General features: G+C 35.9%; 1 protein-coding gene across 1 annotated transcript; it reads left to right on the forward strand.

Annotated features, from left to right (window-relative positions):
- On the forward strand, window positions 1-25,697 carry LOC120625696 (27 kDa glycoprotein-like). Its single transcript, XM_039892832.1, has 7 exons — window positions 1-191; window positions 468-643; window positions 16,539-16,651; window positions 16,847-17,010; window positions 18,894-19,036; window positions 19,894-20,034; window positions 23,132-25,697. The coding sequence occupies exons 1-7, from the start codon at window positions 155-157 to the stop codon at window positions 23,231-23,233; spliced, it is 876 nt and encodes a 291-aa protein (XP_039748766.1). The 5' UTR covers window positions 1-154; the 3' UTR covers window positions 23,234-25,697.
- The last annotated feature ends 26 nt before the right edge of the window (window positions 25,698-25,723 follow it).

The raw sequence follows: 25,723 nt of genomic DNA on the forward strand, positions 1-25,723 counted from the left end.
TCGGTGGTCTGTGCTACAAATGACAAAACCGGTTTTGTTTTGTAATACCTACTATTATTTCTTCACTGATTTTTAGTACAAGATCCGCTAGAACTTTGAACGCTCGGAACCTACCTACCTTTTTATAATAATTGTTGAATTTTTTACTATTAAAATGGATTCCAAGAATATAATATTCTTTATGTTCATTGGTAAGGCTTGATGTATTTTTACTTATGTTTATAATCATATATGGTTGAGATATGTTAATTTAATTAATAGATAATATATTGCATTAAATAATAGTTGTTGCTTATTTAATTGTTAAGATTCTTAGTAATTTTAAACTTACGTTTAAAAATTAACTTTGAAAATAAGTATAGTTTGCACGAGTAGGTTTTGGATTTACGTTGTTAATAGTTAGGTAGATAAACAGCATAAGCTAGGAGTCTGCCCTCTTATTAAGTGACGATAATTAAATTTTATAGGTATGGTGTCGGCCCAAACAGAAAACTCATTATCAGATGCATTAAACAAATTGCCTCCTGAACTACAAGGGAAGGTTGACGAGACACAGATCACAGAAATAAAGAACAAAACTATATCAGTGTTCAAGAAGAAATGTGAGGAAAATGCTGGACCTGAAGCTTATAATAAAGCTGAGGTGAGTGAAATTGTACTTTTTGAAGTCTGGATTATTACAGTGAAATAGAAATACCTTTGCATCTTATTCAAAAAAGTGCCATATTACTCAAACATGTTCAAAGGTTACTATAGTTTCACATGTTTGGTTCAGAGTAACAAGTGATTGTACAATAATTATTACTGTATGTTTATTTTACATGACTTTCTTGAATGCCATAATGACTATGTAGAGTTAAGGTAATGTTTGTGGTTAAACTTAGGGTTGCTATGCTTGACTGCTCTGTAGAATGTGGTTTTTCCAATTAAAATAAATTAATCTCTTAATAACTTCCTGGAAGAGACTAATAATCACGCAAGCAAATGAAGTAAACACATTCATCTATCTATAATATTAAAAGTTAATGTTTATCTTATCATTATCCCTTGGAATGAGCAGCATAATTGCACTGTATAAGCATAGAAAATGTTTGGTATAACATGAGTTGGATGCTTGTACATAGTAACTAATTTAAACAATGAATAGTAGTTCTTTTCTTATTCTATTTTTCACCATCATATTCTGGGCTGTTGCTCCTGCGGGAGTATTTATCCACATAACTCATACAATCCTAGTAGCTTCTATCTACTAAAAAAACCTTTAAAAGGGGCACAAGCAGCGAATGACACAAACAGAGAAGCATAACTCTACTGCTCAAAAATGAAAACATAGCCTCTGTGGGAGTGGGTTATGAAGTGTGCCTGCATTTAGTTTGCTACCCATAATGCTGACATATTAACTAACAGCCAATCATGGCTGGTTCCATCCTGCATAAAGAATTTGTGAATTTGTGATTCAATTCATGAACAAAGATTGATAGTGTCTTTTCAAATGTCAATTTCTCAGAAAGGACTACTCCTATGTTTTTTCTTTTGCTGGACAAGTCACAGACCTTAGTTCATAAATACTGAAAAATATACCTGTAATTGTTAGGGGTAGTGTGTCTAGATAAACTATGTAATAATATTTAAAATCAGGTTTATTTTTTGTGTTTATTACAAGGCCATCATGTGAAGGTTAAAAATGATTGAAATATTGTCAACACAACAAACTCAATACTATCTTGATTGAAGAAAAACTTGTTTTATACAGTACATCCTGAACTATTCTAATTTTGTTAAGGAAACAACCATATTAATTATAATTTATTTTTGTCAAAATTAGTTATTTAAATAATTAGGATCCCATTAAGTGATTAATTAGTTGTGGATGTTACTGTTAATGTTTGTATATTGTTAACCACAATTTCTGTGCTATATTCAACCTTATCTTGGTAGGTAATAGGTATGTGCAATTGATGTGATAAGTTTTCATACCAGCATTCTGTTTCAGTGGTGATAATGAATATGAATTTAACATATGCTTTGGAAAGTATAAATTCAAAATTCATATCAGTTTGTTGCTATGCTTTATGAGAAGAGTTTGCTTAATTGTGTTTAATACACACTCGTAAGACATTCTGGTTTTGTTTCAAATACCAACTATAATATTATAGCAACTAGACAAGCCCGCTTCATCTTATGTTGCTCATCTATCTGAATGAAGACCTGATCTCTAATATAATACCTATACTCGGATTCAAAAAAAAACTATTTCTTACAATTACACACTTAAAATAGTTGTAAATGTTGGCTTCATTCCACATCACACATACATGTTCTTAAATAAGGACCACAGATGATAATTCTCATGACTTATAATGAAGTTATAGCACACTCTGTGTTACAATTAAATAAACACAATTAAATTAATGTAATCAATCTGAGGTTTTGTCTGAGGAAAATTATTGAGTTTTATTTGAGGAAAATCATATTAAAATGCAAGTAATTGGTTAATAAATTGAATGATAAAACTTTATCCATATATATACTAAACTATATACCTAGGCACTCTGGTAATATACAAATGTTATCAAAACCTCATATTGGCAAATAGTTTTTTCCTCATATGATAAGCAAGTATTCCCAGTTGCAATATCCATTGATGATAGTATTGAACTTCCACTGCCTTGGCTCTTTTCTAGGTGACCATATAATCAGATCTAGGAATTTACTGCCATTGCTTAAAGAATTACTTTAATATTGTTGAAGTTGTGATTTTATATTTGGGACATTGAATTACCTATTATTTTCTGGTCTCTATTTTTAAATTTCAAATTTCACCACAATTCTACTTGTCCACCTGCAAAAGGACGGTAACCGGCGGAAGGAATACACGGGTAGAAAGAAAATCCAAATAATTTTATTATTTAGATTTTCTTTCTACCCGTGCAACCATGCACCACCGCACCGGTAAACGACGCGTAGGTCGGCCCCCAACGAGGTTGACAGATGACATCAGGCGTGTCGCTGGGAGCCGCTGGAGGCAAGCGGCCCAGGACCGTGTATTGTAGAACTCCCTACAAAAGACCTATGTCCAGCCGTGGACGTCGATTGGTTGACATGATGATGATGATGATGATGATGATGAAGAACCGTGCAGGGGGGCCACCGTTTAATCCATTCCAGTTATAATCATTTTGTCCTTTTCCCGTGGAGAAAATATTTTATGCACCTGCACGGTGAGGGAGGATAGATACTTATTAAGAGCTGTAAATCATTTTGTTAGAGCGCCACTGGTGTTCCACTGCGATTGTGCACTAAAGTCTTAAATGCCACAAATAGCAGGTCAAAATGAAGCAGTCGACCCCTAACATGTTACAAAAACAAAATTATAGGTATAGACGTAAAATGAAACGTCCTTTGTTTTTGCTGACATCATTATTCTTTTGTTTGCACCATTAAGTTTTCTGTGTGTGCATAAGTAGGTACCTACCAACATATGCGATCCGCGTACGAAGTGCAGTGTATATAAAGCACGGTATTAAAGCCGTTTTAATTACACTTTCTAAATCGTTAAATCAGAATTAGCTGTTCCCCGGATATAATGCTATTTTTACCAGGACAAAAAGTATCGCATGTCCATCTCCAGGATACAAGCATTATACCTAAGATGTATGTGCTAAATTTTATCAAGAACGTTGCAATGATTGAGTTTAATATAACAAACAAATAAAAAGACACTTTCGCACATTGTACCTATTAAACGAATCAACGAATCTAACCGTTTAGCTCCAAAACCCATATATTTATTTTTACACCAATATATTTATATCTCCTCATTTTAAAACTTATAAAAGACAAAACAAAGTAAGGGACTTCAATGACTCTGACTAAAACACTTAATCCTAAAGATCCTAAGGAAATTATATCCGAAGGATCGCAGTGTTAAATATAGGTAATCTTTTTTCTGTTGGTTTGGAAAGTAGTTAATTTTTTTAATTAGCTTTCAGTAGGTAATGTTTTAACGATATTGTAAAAATTATAATACATATTTACTTTTTTTTTATATGTCGCGGAATTTTTCTTTAGATTGGGTACTAGTACCAAGTTGGGTTTACGCTTGCACCTCAATGTACTCTGCCGTGAGTTTTTTTTTAATACTCAGTAGGTATGTTATGTTACAAATTTGCACGTTTGCTGGGCAGGGTCGCTAATTTCAATGATCTAAAATAATTCGCACCGTTTTACGTGTTTTGAATATTTTTTATAATACGAACGCATTTTTCGGTTCTATATCCATACAATAAGATACCATAGCATAGTCAGGCATTTGCGTATGCGAAGTAGGCTGATGGTGTCATTTCTTAGTATATTGAACTTCTTAGCTCTCTCAGTGCGTATGTGAATCGAGACAGTTTCGTTTTAATTTTTTGAATGTGAGGTTTCCAATTTAAGTTACAATCTATGTCGGTTCAGAGTAGGGTGACCGAGTCGACACATTCCAGGCCGATATCATTAAACGTGAAGTTTATAGTAAAAATTGCTTTTTGATAAGGTATAAATTGAATTATTTTGTTTTTTTTTTTTTAATTTATTTCTGAATTATGTAGCTGTTTATTAGCGTCTTGTCCATCTTGTTCATCTGATTGAGACGTTAAGCATCTCGCTTAACGTCTCGACGTCACAGGAAATTCCGTATGCATTGCAATGTGTCATACCATCTCATAAGATAGATATGAACTTGATACCATCATTAGGTGTAATAATACTTCATAACATGATGTTGCTGTTCCTAAAGTAGGTAGGTGGTTCCCAAATATAGTTATCCCAAATATAGTCGTTATTTCATGTTTATTTCTATACATAATATACCTTTTGTAATGGTTAAACATAAGCAACTATTATAAAATAATTATCACTGAGGTATTTTAGACGAAAAGATGTAATGAAGTTTCCCGAAAGTTACCTATCCGAGTTGGATTCGGCGGTTTATCTTTTTCTCTATAAGACAACCTACCTAACTTGATCTTATGCCAAAGTCAAAGTCAAATATTTCTTTATTCAAATAGGCACATAGATGGCGCTTTTGATGCGTTACTATATACAAGATGTGTACATAGCATTGAGTAGTGATGGCGATAACTACAATCGTAAACTTAAAACTAAAGCTACGAGGTTCCAATCGCGCCCTGGTCTAAGAAGAAGCCCACAACAAACTTAGCCGGGTGTTCTTTTTGTTATCACCATCTCACATTGTCATTAGAAAATATTTTAGATTAACACTCGTTTACAAAGACAAAAGATAATTAAAACGAATAACTATCAATAAATATTAAACTATCTACCTCCTTACAGTATTGTGTTTTATATATTATGTATATATGAAAGCAATAAATAAATAAATAAAATTAAAAAAATATTAACCAATCATTGACTTTTTTTTCCATTTCGAAGGACTTTTATTAATTCATTTACGAAGTAAGTCACCGATAACCGGTATTTCTTTAACATCAGGGATTTGATAAGATTATTATATCGCAACTGGGAAAAGATAACCTAGTCAATTAATCGCTTGGATATAATTTCCTAATTTGTTTGGATAAGTAATAACATAAATGTTAGAAAAAAATCCATTGTTGTGAGACATGTAAAAAAAGAGAAGTAATACAATTAAAATAACGAAAATCTTTTTTGGCGTCGTTTTTGGTGGCATTTTATAGAAATTTATGGTTCGATACATATAACCTTAAAACAAATTATCTGAGACTTGATTCATATAACACTGGCAAACTGAAAATCAGCTTGTGCGAGAAAAGTGAACAATGGAACGCAAGATACCTTTATTTTTTTCCTGGAAGTTAGCCCTTGATCCAATTTCGCGTGGTTTTATATGAATGAATGAATGAATGAATCTTTTATTGCACACCACAAAAACTACATAAAAAAAGAAAAGCATAACAGTGTATACAATTAGGCGGCCTTATCGCTTCATAGCGATTTCTTCCAGGTAACCAATGGCGAAGAAAACAAATACAGAAAAAAGGTAGGTGGTGCATATTGTATACATGTACAAAAATATTTCATTACTTAAATAAAAATTTGTTAATGCAGTCTACAATGGTAGCGGGCTAACCATTTAGAGGTTTATTAAAAGCATACCCATTCTGTACGTAAAATAGTAAATATGCTAAATAGCTTCACAATATGTCTTTGTCGGTAGAGTGATAATTAGTCACGGACGAAGGCTGCCACCAGACAAGACAAAATTCAGAAATTATATAAAATTTCAAATTGCCCCGCGGGAAATCGAATCTTCGACCTCCCATTTATAAGACAACAGCATTGATCACTGCGGCAGGGAGGTCGACCAAGATTATCTGACGAAAACAGTTGTTGTAAATAACCTTGCGAGTTGGAAGCTCAGGCAACCTTTTTTCTAATGCAAGTTACTAGCACGCAAATGTGACGACATTGTTACCTGCCGGAAGTACTTGCGTAATGGAAACGCGATTTAATAGTCGGAGATATTGCATCTTCAGCTAGATGTTGCCCGCGACTTCGTCCACCTTTATTTCAGCCCCTAATGCTACTACTAAGCTAGTAAAAAATCATGTCGATTCTTTGTGAAACGCAAACACAAATTTATCCCAAAATATAAGTTTAGGTGACAAAAAGTAGCCAATGTGCTATTCCACATTATAATCTATCTCTGTTTCAAATTTGATCCAAATGCGTTGAGTCGTTTCGGCGTAATTGAGCATCAAATATCCATCTATCAAACTCATTTATACGTAGTAAGAGATGGAATAATTATAATTTTTCTGACGTTTCATGAAGATTTACTTGCAGAGTTATTACGAATAAACTATCATTGATTCTTTTATTTGAATTAGCATTGTTCTGGAAATAAATTAAACTTACGCGTTTTTAGATTGTTTGGGGCTATTCCTACGACGTGCTTGTAAGCTACTCTATCATGCCTGTAGGCTGGAGTTAGAGACTATTAGTAAATGCAAGAAATAATACAACGGGAAGTCCTGGGACAATTATTGGGACTTCAAAGTTGCTCTTAGAATTCCTAGTTGCCGACCACAGAATTAAGTACATACAGAACCCTCATTCAGCCATTATTGCATGTATTGCATTGTGTCCAAAAACAGCCTCACTCCACACCCGCGGAATGTTGCTGGCTCACAATCTTTTTCCCTTTTTATGATAAACGTTTAGAACATTAGAAGTAATAATTACTGTCAACTGCTAAATGGTCTGAAGCGGCTAACCGCCTTTTCGAGAAACTACTATATTTCTTTCGTTCTTTCGCAATTACTTAGAGAGTATTACAAACGCATATAAAAACAAAATGGATCGCACACTATCAGAAGCAGTTTTAGTTTTAGAACTTTTATCTTGTTTTTAAAAGTTATGCCTAACTTAAGAGTGGTTTTTGTGTGCCACTGCATAGGTAGGTAATACAGACAGAGGCTTTGAGATTTCCGGTGAAAAGGCATTTGGAAGCTTGCCAAAGCGTCCCTTGTCTAGTTACGTAAAATATCTTTGTATAGGCCTGTATGCTTTAAAATGTTCTGTATTTAAAATACTTTATTGCACATATCGGCGATAGTAGGCTATTATTACAGCCAATGCCTCTCCCAACGGGATGGTTGGCGCTGCTGGTCGGTGCTGGTTGCTTTCCCTTTGACCCTCGGGTAAAGGTGTGGCGATAACTGTAATCTAATCTGACGTCACTGCACGGCCCAGGTCACAGGAAAATAGTGTCATGCAAAGACGGTGCAATAGCTAAAGCGACCTCCTACCGAGAAGCCTTTCAGTTCTTTATACCTATAAATCATTTTTTTTAACAGCTTTATTGCATAACAAAGGAAACGCACACAGGAACACTAACTTTAACATAAATTATGTGCAAAAGGCGGTTTTATCACTAAAGTGATCTCTTCCAGGCTACCTTAACTAATGGAATAAGGCAATGAGAGACGGTAAATCGCAATTTTATACATATAGAAAGATTTACACACTAAAAAAATACATAAATAATTAAAGTAATACCCCGCTTTCCGCGACCCCGTTATGCGCGGTTACACTGTAACGCGAATTTCAAATTTCGCGCTAAAATGCCTCGCATAACGCGAAAGAGTACGTACCTATAAACATAATGTAGTCATCAACTTCTTTATGGTGTCTTGAGTCTTGAACGTGTGTCAAACAATTAAGTGAGAGGTATTACTGGAAATTAATAAATGTAATAATAGACATACTTATATATATACATAAATACACATACATACACATATAGTATTAACATATTTATATTGACAAATAGTGCCTCCTTACACGACTTTTAAAAATCGCAAGGGACTTGGAGCGTCGAATGGAATCATGATTTATGCCCTTTTTCACTAAACCTAGGTAACGCCTAAATCGAATACCTAATGATTACGAAACGGTGATAACTATTGGTGGACGGTTGATGTATGTCTAGGAATCCCCCTTGATCGTCGTTAGTGAAAACGGGCATTAGTAGTACCTACTTTTTTTAGATCTGTCAAATTAGTTTCGGTTAGTTTAGATTTTTTAACTAACAGAATTGGCACCAATGTCTGTAATAAGGTAAATAGTTTAACATTGAAGCTGATCGTTATCATTATCAAACCATACGGTAACGGGCAGGGTCTATGCAGGGCACGGGTCTTCTCTCAGAATGAGAAGGGTTTGAGCCATAATCCACCTCGCTGGAGAGGTGCGGTTTGGTTGACTTCACGCACAATGGCTATCACTGGGCTTCTTACCAGGGTATGCCGAAAATGCCAAAATTGATAAAAATCCTCTTACTATATGAGTAATATATCAATTTTAGGGTAGGCAGTGCTTTTGTGAATGTACGAAGTGCACGCCACTGTTCGCACCTTTAAAATCATTATGGAGAACTCAGGCATGCAGGTTTCCTTACGATGATTCTCCCTCACTGTTAAGCTAGTTATATTTGAACTGCTTAAATTAAAAGTCGGTCATGGCCCCGAAAAGTTAGAAGTGCGCGCTGGGTATCGAACTCCGTCCCCCCGAACGGAGACCGAAGGTTTAACTACTAGGCTATCACTGCTTCCGGTACTACGGATACTCAATTGATATTAATGATTAAAGAATAACATTGAGTATGTGACTCTGTTAGAATGAATATATTATACCCACATATTTACTCGTACCAGTGATTTGCCCCGAACTTTGACCTTTGCATCGAAAGGAAAAACGTTTTACCGTTTCAAAGGTTTATTTTAATCCAACTTTAAACAACAATTGAATGGTAATTTTTTAGCGATCTTGGGCCATTTATAATATATAATAATAGCAGTAATATTTTAATACAGTACAGTAATTTCTTTCAAAAAGGACAAGGTTATCAATTCGGATGTTTTTTATATGTATTTTCGGGCATAACTTCGTCATTTATAGACGGATTTGCAAAATTTTTATTCGAAAGAGGTTTATTCCGAAACGGCGGCCCATTTAAGTTTCGTATATGCTTGATGAAGAGTTTCGGAGACAGATAACGGAACTCTTCAGAAAATTACAGCAAATCAACCGCGATTCGCGCTGCTATCGCGTAAATATGCATTGTTTACGAAATCACACAATATAACATAACCCTCGGAAAGGTTACGCAAAAGTATTCAGTAAAAGACTGTTAAGTGTCAGTGTAACACTGTTTTTGCCCAATTACTTGAAATGGCGTGTGAGCGCGCGCGCGCGCGTTCGTGCTTGTGTGTGTGTGCGTGTGTGTGAGTGTGTGTGCGCGTGTATGTGTGCGTGTGTGTACGCGTGCATGAGTGCGTGTATAAGTGCGTGTGTGAGTGCGTGTGTGAGTGTGTGTGTGTCAAGCCACGTTCTACATCCGTTGAACGTGGCTTGACACACGCATACACACACGCACACCGTCGTTCAGGTCAACCGAGACAAGTCCAGGAAAAGAAGAATCCGGTCACGGAAACTTTTTACTTATTTTACAGTAAACAAGAACTCGTAAGGCTTAAGAATAACTTAACATATATGATAAATTTCAATTTATCTGTATAATAAAAAAAACATTGAGCCTCATCGTTTGATCAAAAGTAGGTATTTTGTTAGAGCTGAGATGAATCCCGACAGTTTCAAGTAAAATTCATTTCCATGTTTCACTCGGTCGAAAAGACAGGAAATTGGAATAGTGTTTTATACATCTATATTTATACGAATAGGTATGTATGTAACGAGTCAAAGTTCAAAATTAATTGACGCTCTCAATGATATGGCACTGATACGGAAGAGGGAACAGAGTCGAGAGTATAACTATTTGTGTCGGTAGCCTACATACAGGCTGATTTTTAGAGTAGGCAATGTACAAATTGTAAAACAACGAATTTTGGGCAGCAACCCTGCTTTCTGAGTCCAAGTGAGTGTTTCTCAATGTATGGGTGTTTATCTGTATATTATAAGTATTTATGGATATTGTTCATAACAAATATTCATCAGTCATTTTAGTATCCACAATGCTACGCTTGCTTTGGGGCTAGATGGCGATGCGTGTGTTATCGTGGGATAAATATGTCTACCAATTTCTAGTCATATTCGTATGGTCTAACCAGTACTAATAAGATACGCAATCTCATTCTCAAGGTTTCGTTGACAAGGATTCTTTCGTTTCGTTTGCGCTTTACTTAACATATGAACACGCTGTATATAATAAGCCCTTCCGCATATCAAAAGCGGTCATGTATGGAAAGATATTATTTATATTAACTGAATTAAATTAAGGCGGTATTTATATATATAAATTATTCTGCGTCTCTTGCATTTTTTGCGGATCATGCGCCTTAAGTGAATTTCTGTTTCCTTCAGCGTATGAACGCCTTTGCGAATCGCCTTTTGCGGCTATCGGTTCTGGCTGGAACTGCGCCGCTTGCGGCTCTCGGGCAGCTTCCTCAGAGCTCCGTGCCTCTTGGAGACTTGTGTGAGGGTCTAGCCGTTCCATACTATGGCTCTTGCACAGTGGCGTGCACTGGGTTTCTTACCAGGGTATGCATACACAAGGAAAATTGCACAAAACGGCACAACTGCTCCTCCTTTACGAGTTATATATCAATGTTAGGGTATGCAGTGCTTTTGTGCATGTATGACGTGCACGCCACTGCTCTTGCATTTCCTATACGGCTCCTCCAACACTCGTAGCACTTTTGTGACTCTTAAAGACTTGAATGAGACTAGCGGTTCCCTGCTGCGATTCTTCGCATTTTCTATACGGCTCCTGCGCCTATCGTAGGACTTGTGTGCCTATTGAAGACTTGTGTGCCTATTGAAGACTTGTGTAAGGGTCTAGCGGTTCTTGCTGCACTTAAGTTCCCTGCGGCTCTTCCATGTCTCGCGGCTCCTGCGCGTCGTAGATCTTGCGTGCGGGTCTAGCGGAAGTGTGCGACAAAATTAACAATTGCGGATCTTCAATATACATTGTGATAGCAGTACGAGTCAATACATAAATAATAATCAAATCACCAATCACCAACTAATTACCTTTTATTATCGTTGTTATCGATTATAATGTACGTAAATTATTACTTGTTCGTATGCGTAGCGCATTACTACTTAGTACTATACTGAAGCACATTTGAATGTAAAATTTGCTTAACTTGGTTTTGCATAACCGTGTGTTATTCGCTCAAAATGTAGTAGTTTGTTAAGAAGAATACATAAACAAGATGGTTTTACAACACTTCGCTTTTGTCTCGTCTGATATTAATTCCCGTTCCCGTGGTAACTTATCAAAATAAGAATGCGTAAAATAATCTTATACGCAAAGATGTAATAATAATATAATAAATTAGGCCGATACTTTACGATTTCGTGGACACAAATACAATACGCACGCTAAACATTTATATTTAAACAGTATTCCGATGGTTAAGATATCTATTAGCGATTTCACCTTAGCGTGCCGTTACTTATACACTTCCCCAATAAACCGACTATCTTACGTAATTTATTAAGGCAATTATCGATCTTATTACTTTATAAGTATAAAACGGACCTCTTTTATATTAATATGCTAGACGCGTTTAAGGCGGTACCTACTACCAACATAAATATAGGAACACTAGTGTAATTAGTATATTTCCATTGTAGTAAGGTGGTGGCGGTGATTTTCCGTTGCGTTAACATCATGCTAGCTATACGAGAGTTCCAAACGCCGACAACCGGTAGTCTTCATACAAAAGCATCGATATGTATTAAATATATTGTATACTTTTGAATTCGTACAAAATGCATAATCTTACAGCGTAATTTGCGTTGTCCGCAACTTTTTTGCCTAGATTGAAAATAGAATGTAATAAGTTTATTTCATTTAAACAGTAGGTAATAAGTTTTATTTTATTTAAACGGTTATAGAGAAAACGAATAGAAGATAGCAGGTTGCCACGAGATAAGTTATTGAATAAGGTTCTCATAAATCCGTCAATTGTCTGCGATCACCTGGATGCTCAAAACAGTTTTTCCATTTTACGTTATATCTCGAAATGTACTGTTCGGATTATCAAAATTCTCACGAAAATTTATTTTTGATGCCCCTTTAATATTAGTGTTGCCGAAATGCAAGAACAAGACGAGACTTAGCCAGTCTTGGTCTTGGTCTTGCGCCAATACACCTGGTCTTGCGCTCCCAGTCTTGGTCTTGGTCTTGGTCTTGCAGCAAGAGTCTTGCAAGTCTTGCAATTACCTATTAGTCTATTACTATTTATTAAAGTTTACTTTAAATCTTAGAAAAACGTACTAGAATTGGAACATTGTGAGCTTGAATTAACATAGCCATAGTAAAGATCAAGCAGATTAATAAATAACTGAAGATTTGATAAGAAATTCGAAAAATCAACTGACCTATATGTCGTTTTCCATGGAAGTAACTGTTTCTTAATAAACATTTATGATTTATAAGCTTACATTTGCTAAAACAACTTGTAAAAACTTAAGAAATATAATGAATAAATGTACAATAATAGTACCTAAGTAATTAGTTTAAAACCATATAAGTAATCAATATTATAATTACTTACTAGAATGAATTATTATGACATCTACTACCTATCCTCACCATTTTATCCTAATCATAATACTACTTGCGTGATCAGTATAATGTATTCATTTTCATTCTAAGCACTCTGAAACTTATTTATTCTTTGGAACACCTGTAGGTACTCTTAAAATTCGAAATTATTTTGCATGAATAGTGTCAAATGTTATGATTTCGGCGCGGCGGCAACGATTGTTTTAGATTTCAAAAGAAGCCGCCGGCGCGTGTATCATAACCATGTACTTCCGAAAAGCGGCAAATTTTTTTGAGAAGTAAGTACAAAACCTTTGATGCCGCATTATCAAAGTGCCGATGGTTAAAACATAGCTATGCATGCACTCAGTTTGATTTTAATAGATATTTTTTTATTCGCTATGTTTATGGTATTAGTCGTAATGCGCATAGGTCCAGTTTTTCATATTCTTTGATATAGTTTTTTGCGTCTCATAGAATTCCTAAGCGTACCTACCTACCTATTACACCTAACTACTCCGTGAAATAGCGCTAAGTCCTAGCTGCAAGACGCAAGAGTCTTGCAGGCTATGTCTTGTTCTTGCTCAAGTCTTGCACGGTCAGTCTTGGTCTTGGTCTTGCTAAAAATACGCGGTCTTGTTCTTGGTCTTGGTCTTGCAAAAACGCAAGAACAAGACCAAGACTGCAAGACCAAGACTGAATTTGGGCAACACTATTTAATATAGAGTTATGCGTGTTAGGTAGAGGAATTATAGAGCCTTTCAAACTGCAGAGAGCTTGCCACAATTGCTAAAAGCGTTATTAATCAGTTTCTTTTTTAATTAAACTGTCATTATACAAATACTTACACTATATTAAGCGATGGTATGGTAAATTATGCCGCGTGGATACGGCAGATCAGAAACCAGTTTCCAACACCGGCGGGTGTCTTGCCAGGCGCGCGCCTGTGTGTTGCGAAGTAGGTACCAGCTCGAAGCTTTAGATTCGATGGATCGTCTCGCCAGGAGAATTATTATAGGCGACAAATCGATAACGCAGGCGAAACTGTATAGTCTTCAGCTCCGACGCAATGTTGCCTGTTTATCGGTTTTTTACCGGATATACTTCGGTGAGTGTGCTCAGGAACTTCACAATCTTGTTCCTCGTTCCCCGTTCCACCGAAAAACAGCGAGACACTGTGAGCGGTGGCATCCTGATGTGGTTGATATTCCATCAACACGCACGAAACGTTTTATATCCACGTTTCTGACCCGTACCGCTAGGATGTGGAACGCCCTCCCGGCACCAGTGTTTCCTGCCACATATAATTTGACCGCGGTGGTACCTTCATGGCGAGAGTGGGCAAGCGTGCTCCAACCTAGATCTCATCATTGCTTTGCAACGGGCATGACTGTCGTCAATTGGCCAATAGTTAATAAAAAAAAATAAAAAAAAAAATCTAAGGGAATATATACGGAGAACGGGTAGCAGCGGCCTCTGTACTACTACTACTCTCTGCTGCGATCAACTACTCGCCCAGAGTGGTAATTACTGACAAACCCTCCCGGGTTGGAGAGTCCTTTATTTCAGCAGTGGACTCTTATGGGATAGTAAGCCATAAGTATTTTACAAAACCTATCTTTAGAAACTTGGCGATATGGTTCTGTCAACGTTGTGGTAACAAGTCGCGACCGAAATATGCAACCATACAAGCGTTAGTTTGGAAGTTAATAATTGTAAAATTGTCAGCGCTGGAATCGAACAAGTACCTAACCTTCAATTATAAGGCCATAGCAGTCGGAAAACATCGTTGCGGTTGAGAGGCCATGTTTGCTAAAAAAAATACCAGTTTTATGTTAATTATTTTTGCGTCGTTGTGAATACGAGTCATTTTGCGAGTTCAAGTTCTTTCCGCGGTTTAATTATAAACAACAAGCTGTTACAGACAGCGAATTGGCCCGCGTTTTTTCTCGGTTTAAAAAATGTATAGTTTTAGGATAAAGATGTCCTGTCTTATTTTATTATTGAATATAAAAATGAGGTATAGTGTGAGAAATGTCTTTATTAGGAAGAAAACAAAGGCACTGATGCCATTAAACGTGTACTCGTTTCGAAATGAAAATGGGCAGGACATACATTGGTTTGCACCGGATTACTTACCAGGGTATGCTTTCAACAGGTCAATTACATGAAAAGTGCCAAAATTCTCCTTGATATCAATTTTAGGATAGGCAGTGCTTTGGTGCACGTATGAAGTGCACGCCACTGAGGACATATACAAAGAGTCACAGACGAGCGGTTGTCACACAAAAACAAAAACTTAGAAGCTTATAATACTTATTTTGCCATAATAAATTTCCTAAAAGGTGCCAATTTTGACATGAAAAATGTCCGTCTCACAATAGTTGCTGTTGAAAGCATTGCACGCACGAGATAAAAAGTTATTTGCCAAATACCTTGTCTTCCATCTAGCCCACGCAAAGGGAGGTTTACGCCTTGCATTTAACCCACGACATGCAAAATCGATATTACTTGGAAGAAGTGGGGGGTTACTCATGGAGGCGGTCCTTACGACAAATATTGAACCAGCAGTTTTAAGTAACATTACTAATCTAAACAGCTTACTGTATTTCGAATTTAAATATATGTAAACGGTTGTAAGGAACTATAAAACTATTATTATTATATACTATCCTACGTTATCCAGGAAGCAAGCTATCTTTATGCAAAATTTCGCCAAGATCGGTGTAGTGGTGAAGCAGTTCGAACATGGTAACAAACAGAATGACAAGATCAGCGTAGATAGAAAATCTCACACTTTGCAATCACCGTAACAAGAAGATCGCATTTAATATACATTAAATTTATTTTGGTCGACCTCCCTAGCGCAACTGTGAGCGCTGTGAATTTAAGTAGGAGGTCCCAGCTTCGATTTCGGCGGGGGAAATTTGGGAATTTATAATTTTAGAATTTTCTCTGATCTCGTCTGGTGGGAGTCCGCTAAGTGATTTAGTGTTCCGGTGCGATGTCACGTAAAAACCGATTAGGGGTATGACTACCATACTCTATAACAGGTTAGCTCGCTACCATCTTAGACTGCATCACTTACTATCAGGTGAAATTACAGTCAAGGGCTAATTTGTAGTAAAATAAAAAAAATTAAGTGTAACATTAGTAGGTATGGACTAGATATGTTGTTTTGCACTCTTGTACGAAGGACGATGGGGCGAATTGTCATTTGAATGACTACCCCAGACGAGCTGTGTCATAAAAAGCAATACTACTATGAGCGCTTGAATGCTTCTGGAATATTGTTCTGAACAGCGTTCGCATTCCGTTCTAGCAGTACCTACAATCATTTGCTGGAATTCTTCGGGTTTTTTTTAAAGATATTTTGATACCAGTTCAGTGCTGGAATGAAACATTATTATTGGATCTGAATAAATGTCTGGTCTTTTAATTAAGTTTCTCACCGTCGTTTATGTTTGAATTTCAGAAAGCTTTAACGCAGTTCAATGACTGTCTTGAGTCCCTGGTAGATACTGAGAAACTTCAACAGGAGATTGAGGACGCAAAACCCACTGGCCAAGTTGACGAAGTATTTAAGAAGTAAGTAAAAACGTAAAGTTCGCACAATATTACTTGTCCGGGCTTGATGATGCTTTTGCATCAATATTCCGTATAATATGTTAATTTGAACAGAATAGACCAACCCCGAATCAAGAATCAAACCGAGGATGAGGATGCTAACCACTAGACCAACGGCAGTTTTTTTTTAATAGAGTCAATTATTTTTAATTTCAGGTACTGCCAGAAAACGCCACAATTCAAGAACTGCTTCAAGAACATAACCGATACTGTCAAGCCGTGCTTCTCTGTCGACGAGCAGAAACACCTGAAGACTATCTACAATATTTCCGAACAGCTGGCTGAGTTTGTGTGCTTCAAGGAGGGAGACAGAATTGCGCGTAAGTTATTATAGTCGTAAAAAAGTAACAGGCCCGTTTTGACATGTGTCATCGCGTCGTAACTAGTTATGGAACCATAAGACTTGGGACTCGATACTCACGATAAATCAATTCAAGTTTGTATCAGTACTTGATTGATATTATTATGTAAGTGTTCGTTCGTTCAAAGTATCCTTTAACTTCACAACCAATACGCGTGACTGGCTGTTGATTATACATCCACTTTTCAACATGTTGAAACAGAGTTAGTGCTATATAACAACAAACACAAAAATCGAGTCAAATCACTATGTTTAAATTAATGTCCAAAATAGAAGAGCTTTAGTTAACGTAATAGTAAACAATATATATCAAACTTAAACGAGCGCACAGACAACTTTACAAGATGAGGAACGAAAAACTGCGCAGTGCGCGCGGGGACGCTTCAGTCATGTGCCGTTTGGTCAGATACATCAACTCAGACTCTTTATTTAGAACCCATTTTGAGAACCAAGCTCATTCTTTGCAGTAAAGATTACTTCACAAAATTTATTTTCGATATTCAGTAAAAAAATGGTTACAGCTCTAGTATAAAAAAAAAGGACTGAGAACGTAACTGTTTTCGGAACGTTTCGCAACAATTATAAATTGCATGCTACTATAAAGTAAGCGCAAAAAGAATACTCGCGATATATTCTTTCATATTATTTAGCGTCCCAAAAAAAATTCACGTATTTTTTAAAACACCGTATGTTTGATTTTTATTTTATTGTTTCTTTCAGTCTCTTTCCAAGTTACATTCTATGATCTTGCACAAATGTCAAAACGGGCCTATTACATTTTTACGACTAAAGTAACAAAGATATAGGGTTTTTTAACTGACAGATTACTTGCTCTGAATTCCTAGTATAACGTATTCGACTCGATTCGAACGTACGAAACGTAGCGTTTAATGCCATATAACCGATACATATTATGAAATCAATGACTTGTGATAGATATAAGACAAAACTTGCTTGGACTGATCTGTTTTTGGGTTGGATGTACTAGGACGCCATGAAAATAGAGCAGTCAGCAAAACCTCATTTGCTTGTAGGGCTGTTTTATTTGGGACAGTACGGTTGTACTGTTCACTATTACTGCGTCACACCAACACCACATTGGCGTCAATCTATTAGAGACCTGGTCTGGTCTGGTGGAAAGCTTCGTCCAAGGCTAGTTACAGTGGTGTAGTGGTCAGTAAGTGCGGTAACTAGCTTTTCTAAGTTATGTGCGTTTTAAGCAATAAAAATATTATCTCTAACTTTATTGAGTTAACTAATTATATTTAGAAATAAAGAGAAGAATTAACACATATATATATATATTATATTTAGAAATAATCAATGTTGGCTTATGTAGGGTTGGAACTCTTGAAGAACAGCATAATATTTTTGGACAAAATACTAAAATTACATATTGGATAGAAGTAGGCGTTACTTTGCAGAATTGCATGATTTATTATGAAATTTAAGCTTAACACTTTCTACTCCACACCAAAAGCCAACATCTCCCGAGGATGCTCCGGTTCGGTGACGTGTATAATTAAGGGGGTAAATAATAAGTAAACTTCTCATTTTGCCGAACTTGCAGGTGGACACGTTTATTTATCCCTTTAACTTCTCCTATTCGATGTTCCAGTGATTTACCTGCTAAATCACTGGAACATGGAATAGGAGAAGTTTACCCCCGTCTATATATCTACACATATGTTATATGGATCATTTCCACTTGTGCGCCAGTGCTCTGAGAGTTGATAAAGCTGTGGGAGAAGATAAATTTGTATCCTTTCCCCGGGGATATAATTGTCTCTTGCCCGTGCTCTGAATCCCGACAGTCGTTTTTTTTAAATTTACTTGTTTCAGTGTTCATCTCTGAGCACGGACCAGAGTGCATTAAGGAGAAGCAACCGGAGATTGAAAAATGCCTCAACAGCACTCTGGGTACAGAGATGAGCTTCAACACCAATAACATGAGCTTAGACAATATACCCACCATCAAGTTCGAAGTAAGTTTTTTTTTTTTATAAATAAATAAATATACTATGACAATACACACATCGCCATCTAGCCCCATCATAAGCGTAGCTTGTGTTATGGGTACTAAGATGACTTGAATATTTTCATGAATACAATACATAAATACATAGAAACATCCAGACACTAAAAAACATTCGTATTCATCATACAAACATTTTCCAGCTATGGGAATCGAACTCACGGCCTCGGACTCAGAAAGCAGGGTCGCTGCCTACTGCGCCATTCGGTCGTCTTTTTTTTCTTTATGATATTCGCATGGCGTGTAAGGAACACGTCCTGCAACCTGAAGACTGTAAGTTGAGACATTATGTGATTAAATTTTTGTTCGTTACATCTCTAACTAAACAGAAAATAAGCGATGTTTTTAACAGACTTAAAAAATAGGAGCAGGTTATCAATTTGAACTTAGGTTAGGTATGATGTTTTTTTTTTTTGTATATTTATCACGCGATTGGCAGAGGCCATAAAGACACACTTTGAAACAAGAGATGACAAATTGCTTTTTTACAGTTTTTATAGTGTTTTTACTTACACTTGGAGGAAATATCAATTTTATAAATTTAAAATGTATATTTAAATATTTTCGGAACCGACTGAATTTGAACCTGCGACTCTCTGGCAATCATAGCTGGAGATCTGGCAACTGTAGTTGGAGAGCCATAGCTAAATTGTCAAAGCGGTCCTGGCGGGTCTAAAAATGTTTTTATGCATTTTATAAATTAATAAAATACATGTTTTTATTTACTAAATAAAAATTATAAGTCAGTTTCTCTAAGCATGCATCGCTAAGCATATCGGTTTTTCACTCGAGTAATTCTCTTTTCAGGAGAAGGAGTGCAATCAACTGGAGGACTTGCAAGTGTGTGTAGTGGCAGCCCTCGAGAAGTGTTCGGCGCCGACCTCGGCGAACATCGTGGAGTCACTGTTCAAGTTTGCGCGCAAGGCCACGCCCTGCAAGGATATACCCGTGAGTTGGCTTCTTTCTTTTCTAAATCCTTTTCAGCTATGGAACTCTCCTCGTCATTACCCATTTTCTAAAGACTTCTTAAAAAGCATTTTATGCCACCCTAATTTGTTTTTCGATTTCGATTTTGTTTTTTTTATACCTCTGAGTAATTTTCCTTTATGTTGTAGGCTTATACATTGCAACATATAATGATTGGTATATTTAATTTGGTTACGTTTGTTATTTGTGTTTATTATAATATTTTTTTCTTGTCTACAACCTAACCCTATTTCTACTGACTTCTTTAAAAGCATTTTATGCCACCCTAATTTGTTTTTCGTTTTTGTTTTTACCTCTGAGTAATTTTTTTTTTTTAGGCTTTTAAACTTTGCATCATATAATGATTGGTATTTTTTGATTTGGTTACATTTGTTTTTTGTTTATATTATACTATTTCTTGTTGTGTTTAACCTAACCCTATAGTCGTAAGTTTTTATATTTCTCCCTTTCCTTTGCTAGGTCGCCTGATAGCCCATTGGGTGTTATATTTAGTGTTTTTTTTGTTTATAATTTCATTCTGTTAGGTTCTGTGTACAATAAAGTGTATTTTCATTTTCATTTTATTTGAAAAATAGATTTACTTCTCCCTGACGGATTACCTTTCTCGTAAATCTTCGTCATTTGATCGCAGTTTGGCCTGTCCATCTCTTCCGTGCTCTGGTCCCCTTTTTTTTTGCATACCGCTACGTTAGGGGAAACGGAGTAGTTATGTGAGACTTGCAACCACTAAAAACTCTGTGTCTCCCGCGATAGAACCATAAGTGAGAGTGCGGGATTCACTTCACCGCACTCTCGCCATGGTTGGGACTGCATAGCGGGTCCCATCGTCGGTGGCCTGGTCCCTACCGAATCCTTCAGGTAGGCGCACGCTAACCGGCATGCCGCCTTCTCTGGGTTTTTGTTTTTCTCACTCTTCTCAGCCTGTCGTTAGTTGTGTGACAAATTTGTCCTCTGATCCCCTCGCCACTCCCTTGAAGAACAAAACAATTCGCCGTCCCCAAAACCTGCATGTACTTTTGCTTCTGTACTGTGTGTACCCAAAACACCTGTTTACCCAAAAGAGAACTTTAGATTTCTTTGAGTGCAGTGTGATTTATGTTCTGGTCGTACGTTGACCTTGTGCATGCCGTCCAATAAAACAAAGTTTTGCATATATTCGTGCACTGTTCAAGCTACTGAACTGTCCAATGCACTTCCAATAAGAATACGTAAGTCAAGGTCACTAGATATATTCAAACCTGCTTTTTAAGTCCATTATCTTGAGAAATAAAGACTACAGTGATTTATACTTACTCATATTAACAGTGTGTTATAGTATACAACGTAACAGAATTACGGATTAGGAACGCTAAATCTCTTAGCGGCACGTCTTTGTCGTTAGGGTAGTAACTAGCCACGGCCGAAGCCTCCCACCGGACCAGACAAGAGAAAATTCAGAAATTATAAAGTTTATATTGCCCCGACCGGGAATCGAACCCTGGACCTCCCACTCAAAGAGGTCGTCGAATGATAATTAACGACTGGATCATAAAGTTCAGTTATGTAATCTAATTTTGTAATTTCTGTTAGGAAGAGGAAGAAGCGAATATGCGAAACGAGAATAGCGTAAGTTTTAATCGATGTAGAGCTTTTAGTTACGCTTTTTCATATAAAAGTGTTTATGATGAGTGTAGACATCGGAACTGTACTGTGAATGCTGTAAAGTTATTAAGCTGATCGCACATTATATAATTATTTGTAAAAAATGCATTTTGCAGCACTGGCAATGCATTACACGTTTCTAGTATTTATATCATGTCACCTGCTTTTTTACGATCTGTGATTCGGATAAGCTGAAAGCTCAAATATTAAATGTATCAGAACTAGGAAAATTTATTTGTAAGGAATTCTTTAAAATTAATTGAAATTTATTCTCTGTATACGAGCTTAATGCAATACAATATTGTATGCATTCTACTGTAAAGCATGCGAATATTTGGTGCATAAAAATAACAATAAGTGCATAACAATCTTAATGAGCATGCAATATAGAAAAGCTTATTAAATTATATTTTTTAACGTTTCGCTAATGCACCCATATCAAAATACTCACGAAGACAAAAGTCATAAACATAATTTTAAATTACATTTGAAAACGATTGAATGAATTAAATAATAATTATTAGAACATTTATAAAAATGATAATCAATTTAATAAAACAATATAATAAATATAAATATACTACGACAATACACACACCGCCATCTAGTCCCAAAGTAAGCGTAGCTTGTGTTATGGTTACTAAGATAACGGCACGGATAAGTTGTGGGAATCGAACCCACGGCCTTGGACTCAGAAAGCATGGTCGCTGCCCACTGCGCCAATCGGCCGTCAAATTTAGTAAAAATACTTGGCATATGTCAAGTTATATTTATCAGAAGTTTAATTATTTACCAACTCCTCACAATTTACTGAAGCGTTATTGCGTAAGCGAATTTGATGGCTAGAATAAGCAGCAAATTTAATAAATTTTCCACGCATGAAATTGAATATAGTATCTTTACAATACATATGCAATGTTGTAAATGCAATCCATCAAGCATCAATTGTAAACCTATTTGTTCCAAACCGGCGAAGTGTAGGAACTATAATTGATTGTTGCGTAGGTGTCCCACTGATACAGAAATACCTCAGTAAGAATTTTGAAAAACAAAACAGTAGTTTTGAAGTTAAAAAGAAAGTTACATGAGAAAAGGATTACAATTTCGTTTATTTCCAAATTTTTCGTTACTTTTTAGTGTAAAACATAAGTTTCCAAATTTAAAACTAAAATAAATGCCTTGAACTGAATACAGATATATAAATAGAAAGAGCGGCGCTATCTCCCAGATTTGTCTGGAGAGTTAAAATAGTTTTAGTTTGGCCGTCCATGTAAAATAACTTGCGCCGATTTTGACGTTTGCTCAACTGGTATATAAGACTTTTCACAAAACAATTACACAAACGCTAAAATCGGACCCCATAACATCAACCTGGTGTTTAGTTCCTTTTTTAAATAAGTATTATTTTTTATTTCAGACTGCCGAAGAGACCAACGCCACAAAAGAACCAAACTCTGCTAGCGGCCTGGTTGCGAAATCGCTTGCGATGACAGCAATCGCTCTCGCTTTACTTATGTAAGCCTCGAGATGCCTACTAAGCTATGATTCCCTGGTATTTTAGTCTCGATTGTATTAATTGTTCTGAGGTTGCCACTTCGTAAACGAAGAATTATCTATAATGGTGCTGCTTTTGGTGTACACAAATCTGTGTTAACTTTAAACTAAAACTGAACGAAAAATTGACAGGTTTAAAAAAGTTCGGTTTAACTTATAGATTTCCGTGCAGCAGCATTAATACGAATATATATCTAATATTTTAGCTATATTACATTCAAAACCAAATATAGCGTTTGCGTACAATATGATATTATATTAGTAGTTCATAGAGTGTGATGATTACATATCCGTGATAGTTGTATCATATAAAATATGTAACCAAGAGATGACCGAAAGAACCTGCGCCATGATGCGCTATGACATTTAAATCGTTGCTACGCATTAAATGCATTTTGTGACGTTTTTTCAATAAATTTTGCAGCTAAAGTAATTAACTTACAGTATACAAATGCTGATTTTTAAATATTTGTTTAAAATTTTGATTTTTAACACAGCAAATATTGCCTGGCAAAATGTTAATAATTTTAAAATAATGCAGCTATTTTTAAATAATGTTGTAACTTGAGATGTTGCAGAAATCACGGGTAGTAAACTTCTTTTCACCTGAAACCCATACTTCCTTACTTATATTATAAAAAGTATGTCTGTTTTTATGTAGGTTTTGAATTTTTAAATGATACACAGCCTGTATATTATTCATAAATTTTTCGGTCATCTCTTGAACTATTATATTATAATATTGCCAATGTCTAGCCAAATCTTCGCTTCCATCCGAATTAGAATAAGTATTGCATTTTAAAGCTATATTTTTTCATAAAAGTGTTAGATCATAGGCGCTTCTTGGATCAAGTTTTTATATTACTTTGTACAGATTTAATTGTAAGCTTAATTTTAGTTGAGGCTGGCTCCTATTTTCGTAAATCTAAGGCTGGCCGCATATTGATAGTAGTAGTACTAAGGCGACAGTAGGCGCCTTAGTTACTAATTGTTGTCCCCGATTTTGTATTGGTTCCGCTCACGATCGCCGAGTTGCTGTAGTTTCATCGTAACATAAAGACGCGTGTGTGATCGATCTAGTTGTTTTAGCACTCGATTTTCATATTACCTACAGAGTCTACAGACTAAGCGACGAGAAGGTAGTCCGAGCAAATGTCTGCAGTAACAATTAAGTGCTTCTTACGAGAAATAAGAGTGTAGTTGTAGAGCGGTCGGCCTAACCATAATGGGTTGTGAAATATAAACTAGGCGCGTACCCCCCTAGCATCAAACTTGTGGTTATTGCATTGCTTTTATTGCAATTTCTTTTGTTATAACTGTGATATTATGTCATTTTTTATATGTCATTAGCTGAAACAGTTTCAAAAATTTTGATTACCTCCGAATTGTCACTATGAGTTATTGACATTTCTATAATTACATTATTGATTTCTAATTATATTTCTGAGCGTAGATAATCGATGGAACTATCGCGGAGACTAAAGTTTACTTGTGTGCGTGCGCCCTAAGTAATAATGGCTGTAATATTACGAAATAAATGAAGAGTCGGCCTGTTGATATTATTGATTATAAGTTAAATTATGTAATATTTATGTTTGCGCTGCCATGTCACGAGATGAATTTATAATTCTTTAAATCTGTATTTTTTAAATTGAATTTCTACATTATACGTATAATAAATATTACAGTAGTGATGTCCGTAACAATATTATTTTTCAAAGTTTTTTTTTAAAATAACACTCGCATCCACTACCGATTGATTGATAGATCTGAGTTTAATGGGTCGCCATGCTCAGAGCATTTTCCGAGCAGTTTACGTGAGGAAAAATACACAGCGAGTTTTTATGATGTACTTTTACCAAACTTGCCACAAGCAGTCAAAAATTTAATCTCATGACAGTTTTTTTGCGTGGCAGGGATTATAAGCAAAAATTGTGATTATAAAAATTAATATAACACAAAAGTGATTATAAAAATTAATACAACATTTTTTAAATGCCTTTGGCATGATTCACGTTACACTGTGCATGGGCTAGGTGAATGGTCTAATTTTTTTACTCGGGTCAGTAGCGTGTCGCGTATAGAGAACTCAAGGAAATTGCTGTCGCGGACGGTAAACTGTAGTTATATGCTCAGATGGGACGTGACACGGGCCTGATCCAGTGTAGTTTATTAAATCAATTGGTTCATACAAAACGGTAGACACAGGCCGTTCACGGTATAACATGATTCCACCGTATACATTCCCAAAAGAAAAACAGCTAGTTTATTTTTATATTTCGGACCTTTCATATCGGTTTGGTAATGTGTTAATTTTTATATGACTTTGGTGAATGCCCGTAAACGTAGTGAGTGTACTGCATAGTCGGTGTAGTGTTTAGTTTGTTATCTTAATGTTGTATGTTGCTTTATAAAATGGGTAAAAATTATATGTGGTCTTTTATTTAATTTAACC

Source organism: Pararge aegeria, chromosome 8, assembly GCF_905163445.1.
Source record: "Pararge aegeria chromosome 8, ilParAegt1.1, whole genome shotgun sequence".
In the NCBI taxonomy this organism is placed as follows: Eukaryota; Metazoa; Arthropoda; class Insecta; order Lepidoptera; family Nymphalidae; genus Pararge; species Pararge aegeria.

Excerpts from the sequence above, each read along its gene's own strand:
- LOC120625696 (XM_039892832.1), top strand. The coding sequence starts at position 155 with ATGGATTCCAAGAATATAATATTCTTTATGTTCATTG. Across the intron at positions 16,652-16,846 it reads GTTGACGAAGTATTTAAGAA|GTACTGCCAGAAAACGCCAC; the intron begins GTAAGTAAAAAC and ends TTTTAATTTCAG. Across the intron at positions 20,035-23,131 it reads CGCCCTGCAAGGATATACCC|ACTGCCGAAGAGACCAACGC; the intron begins GTGAGTTGGCTT and ends TTTTTATTTCAG.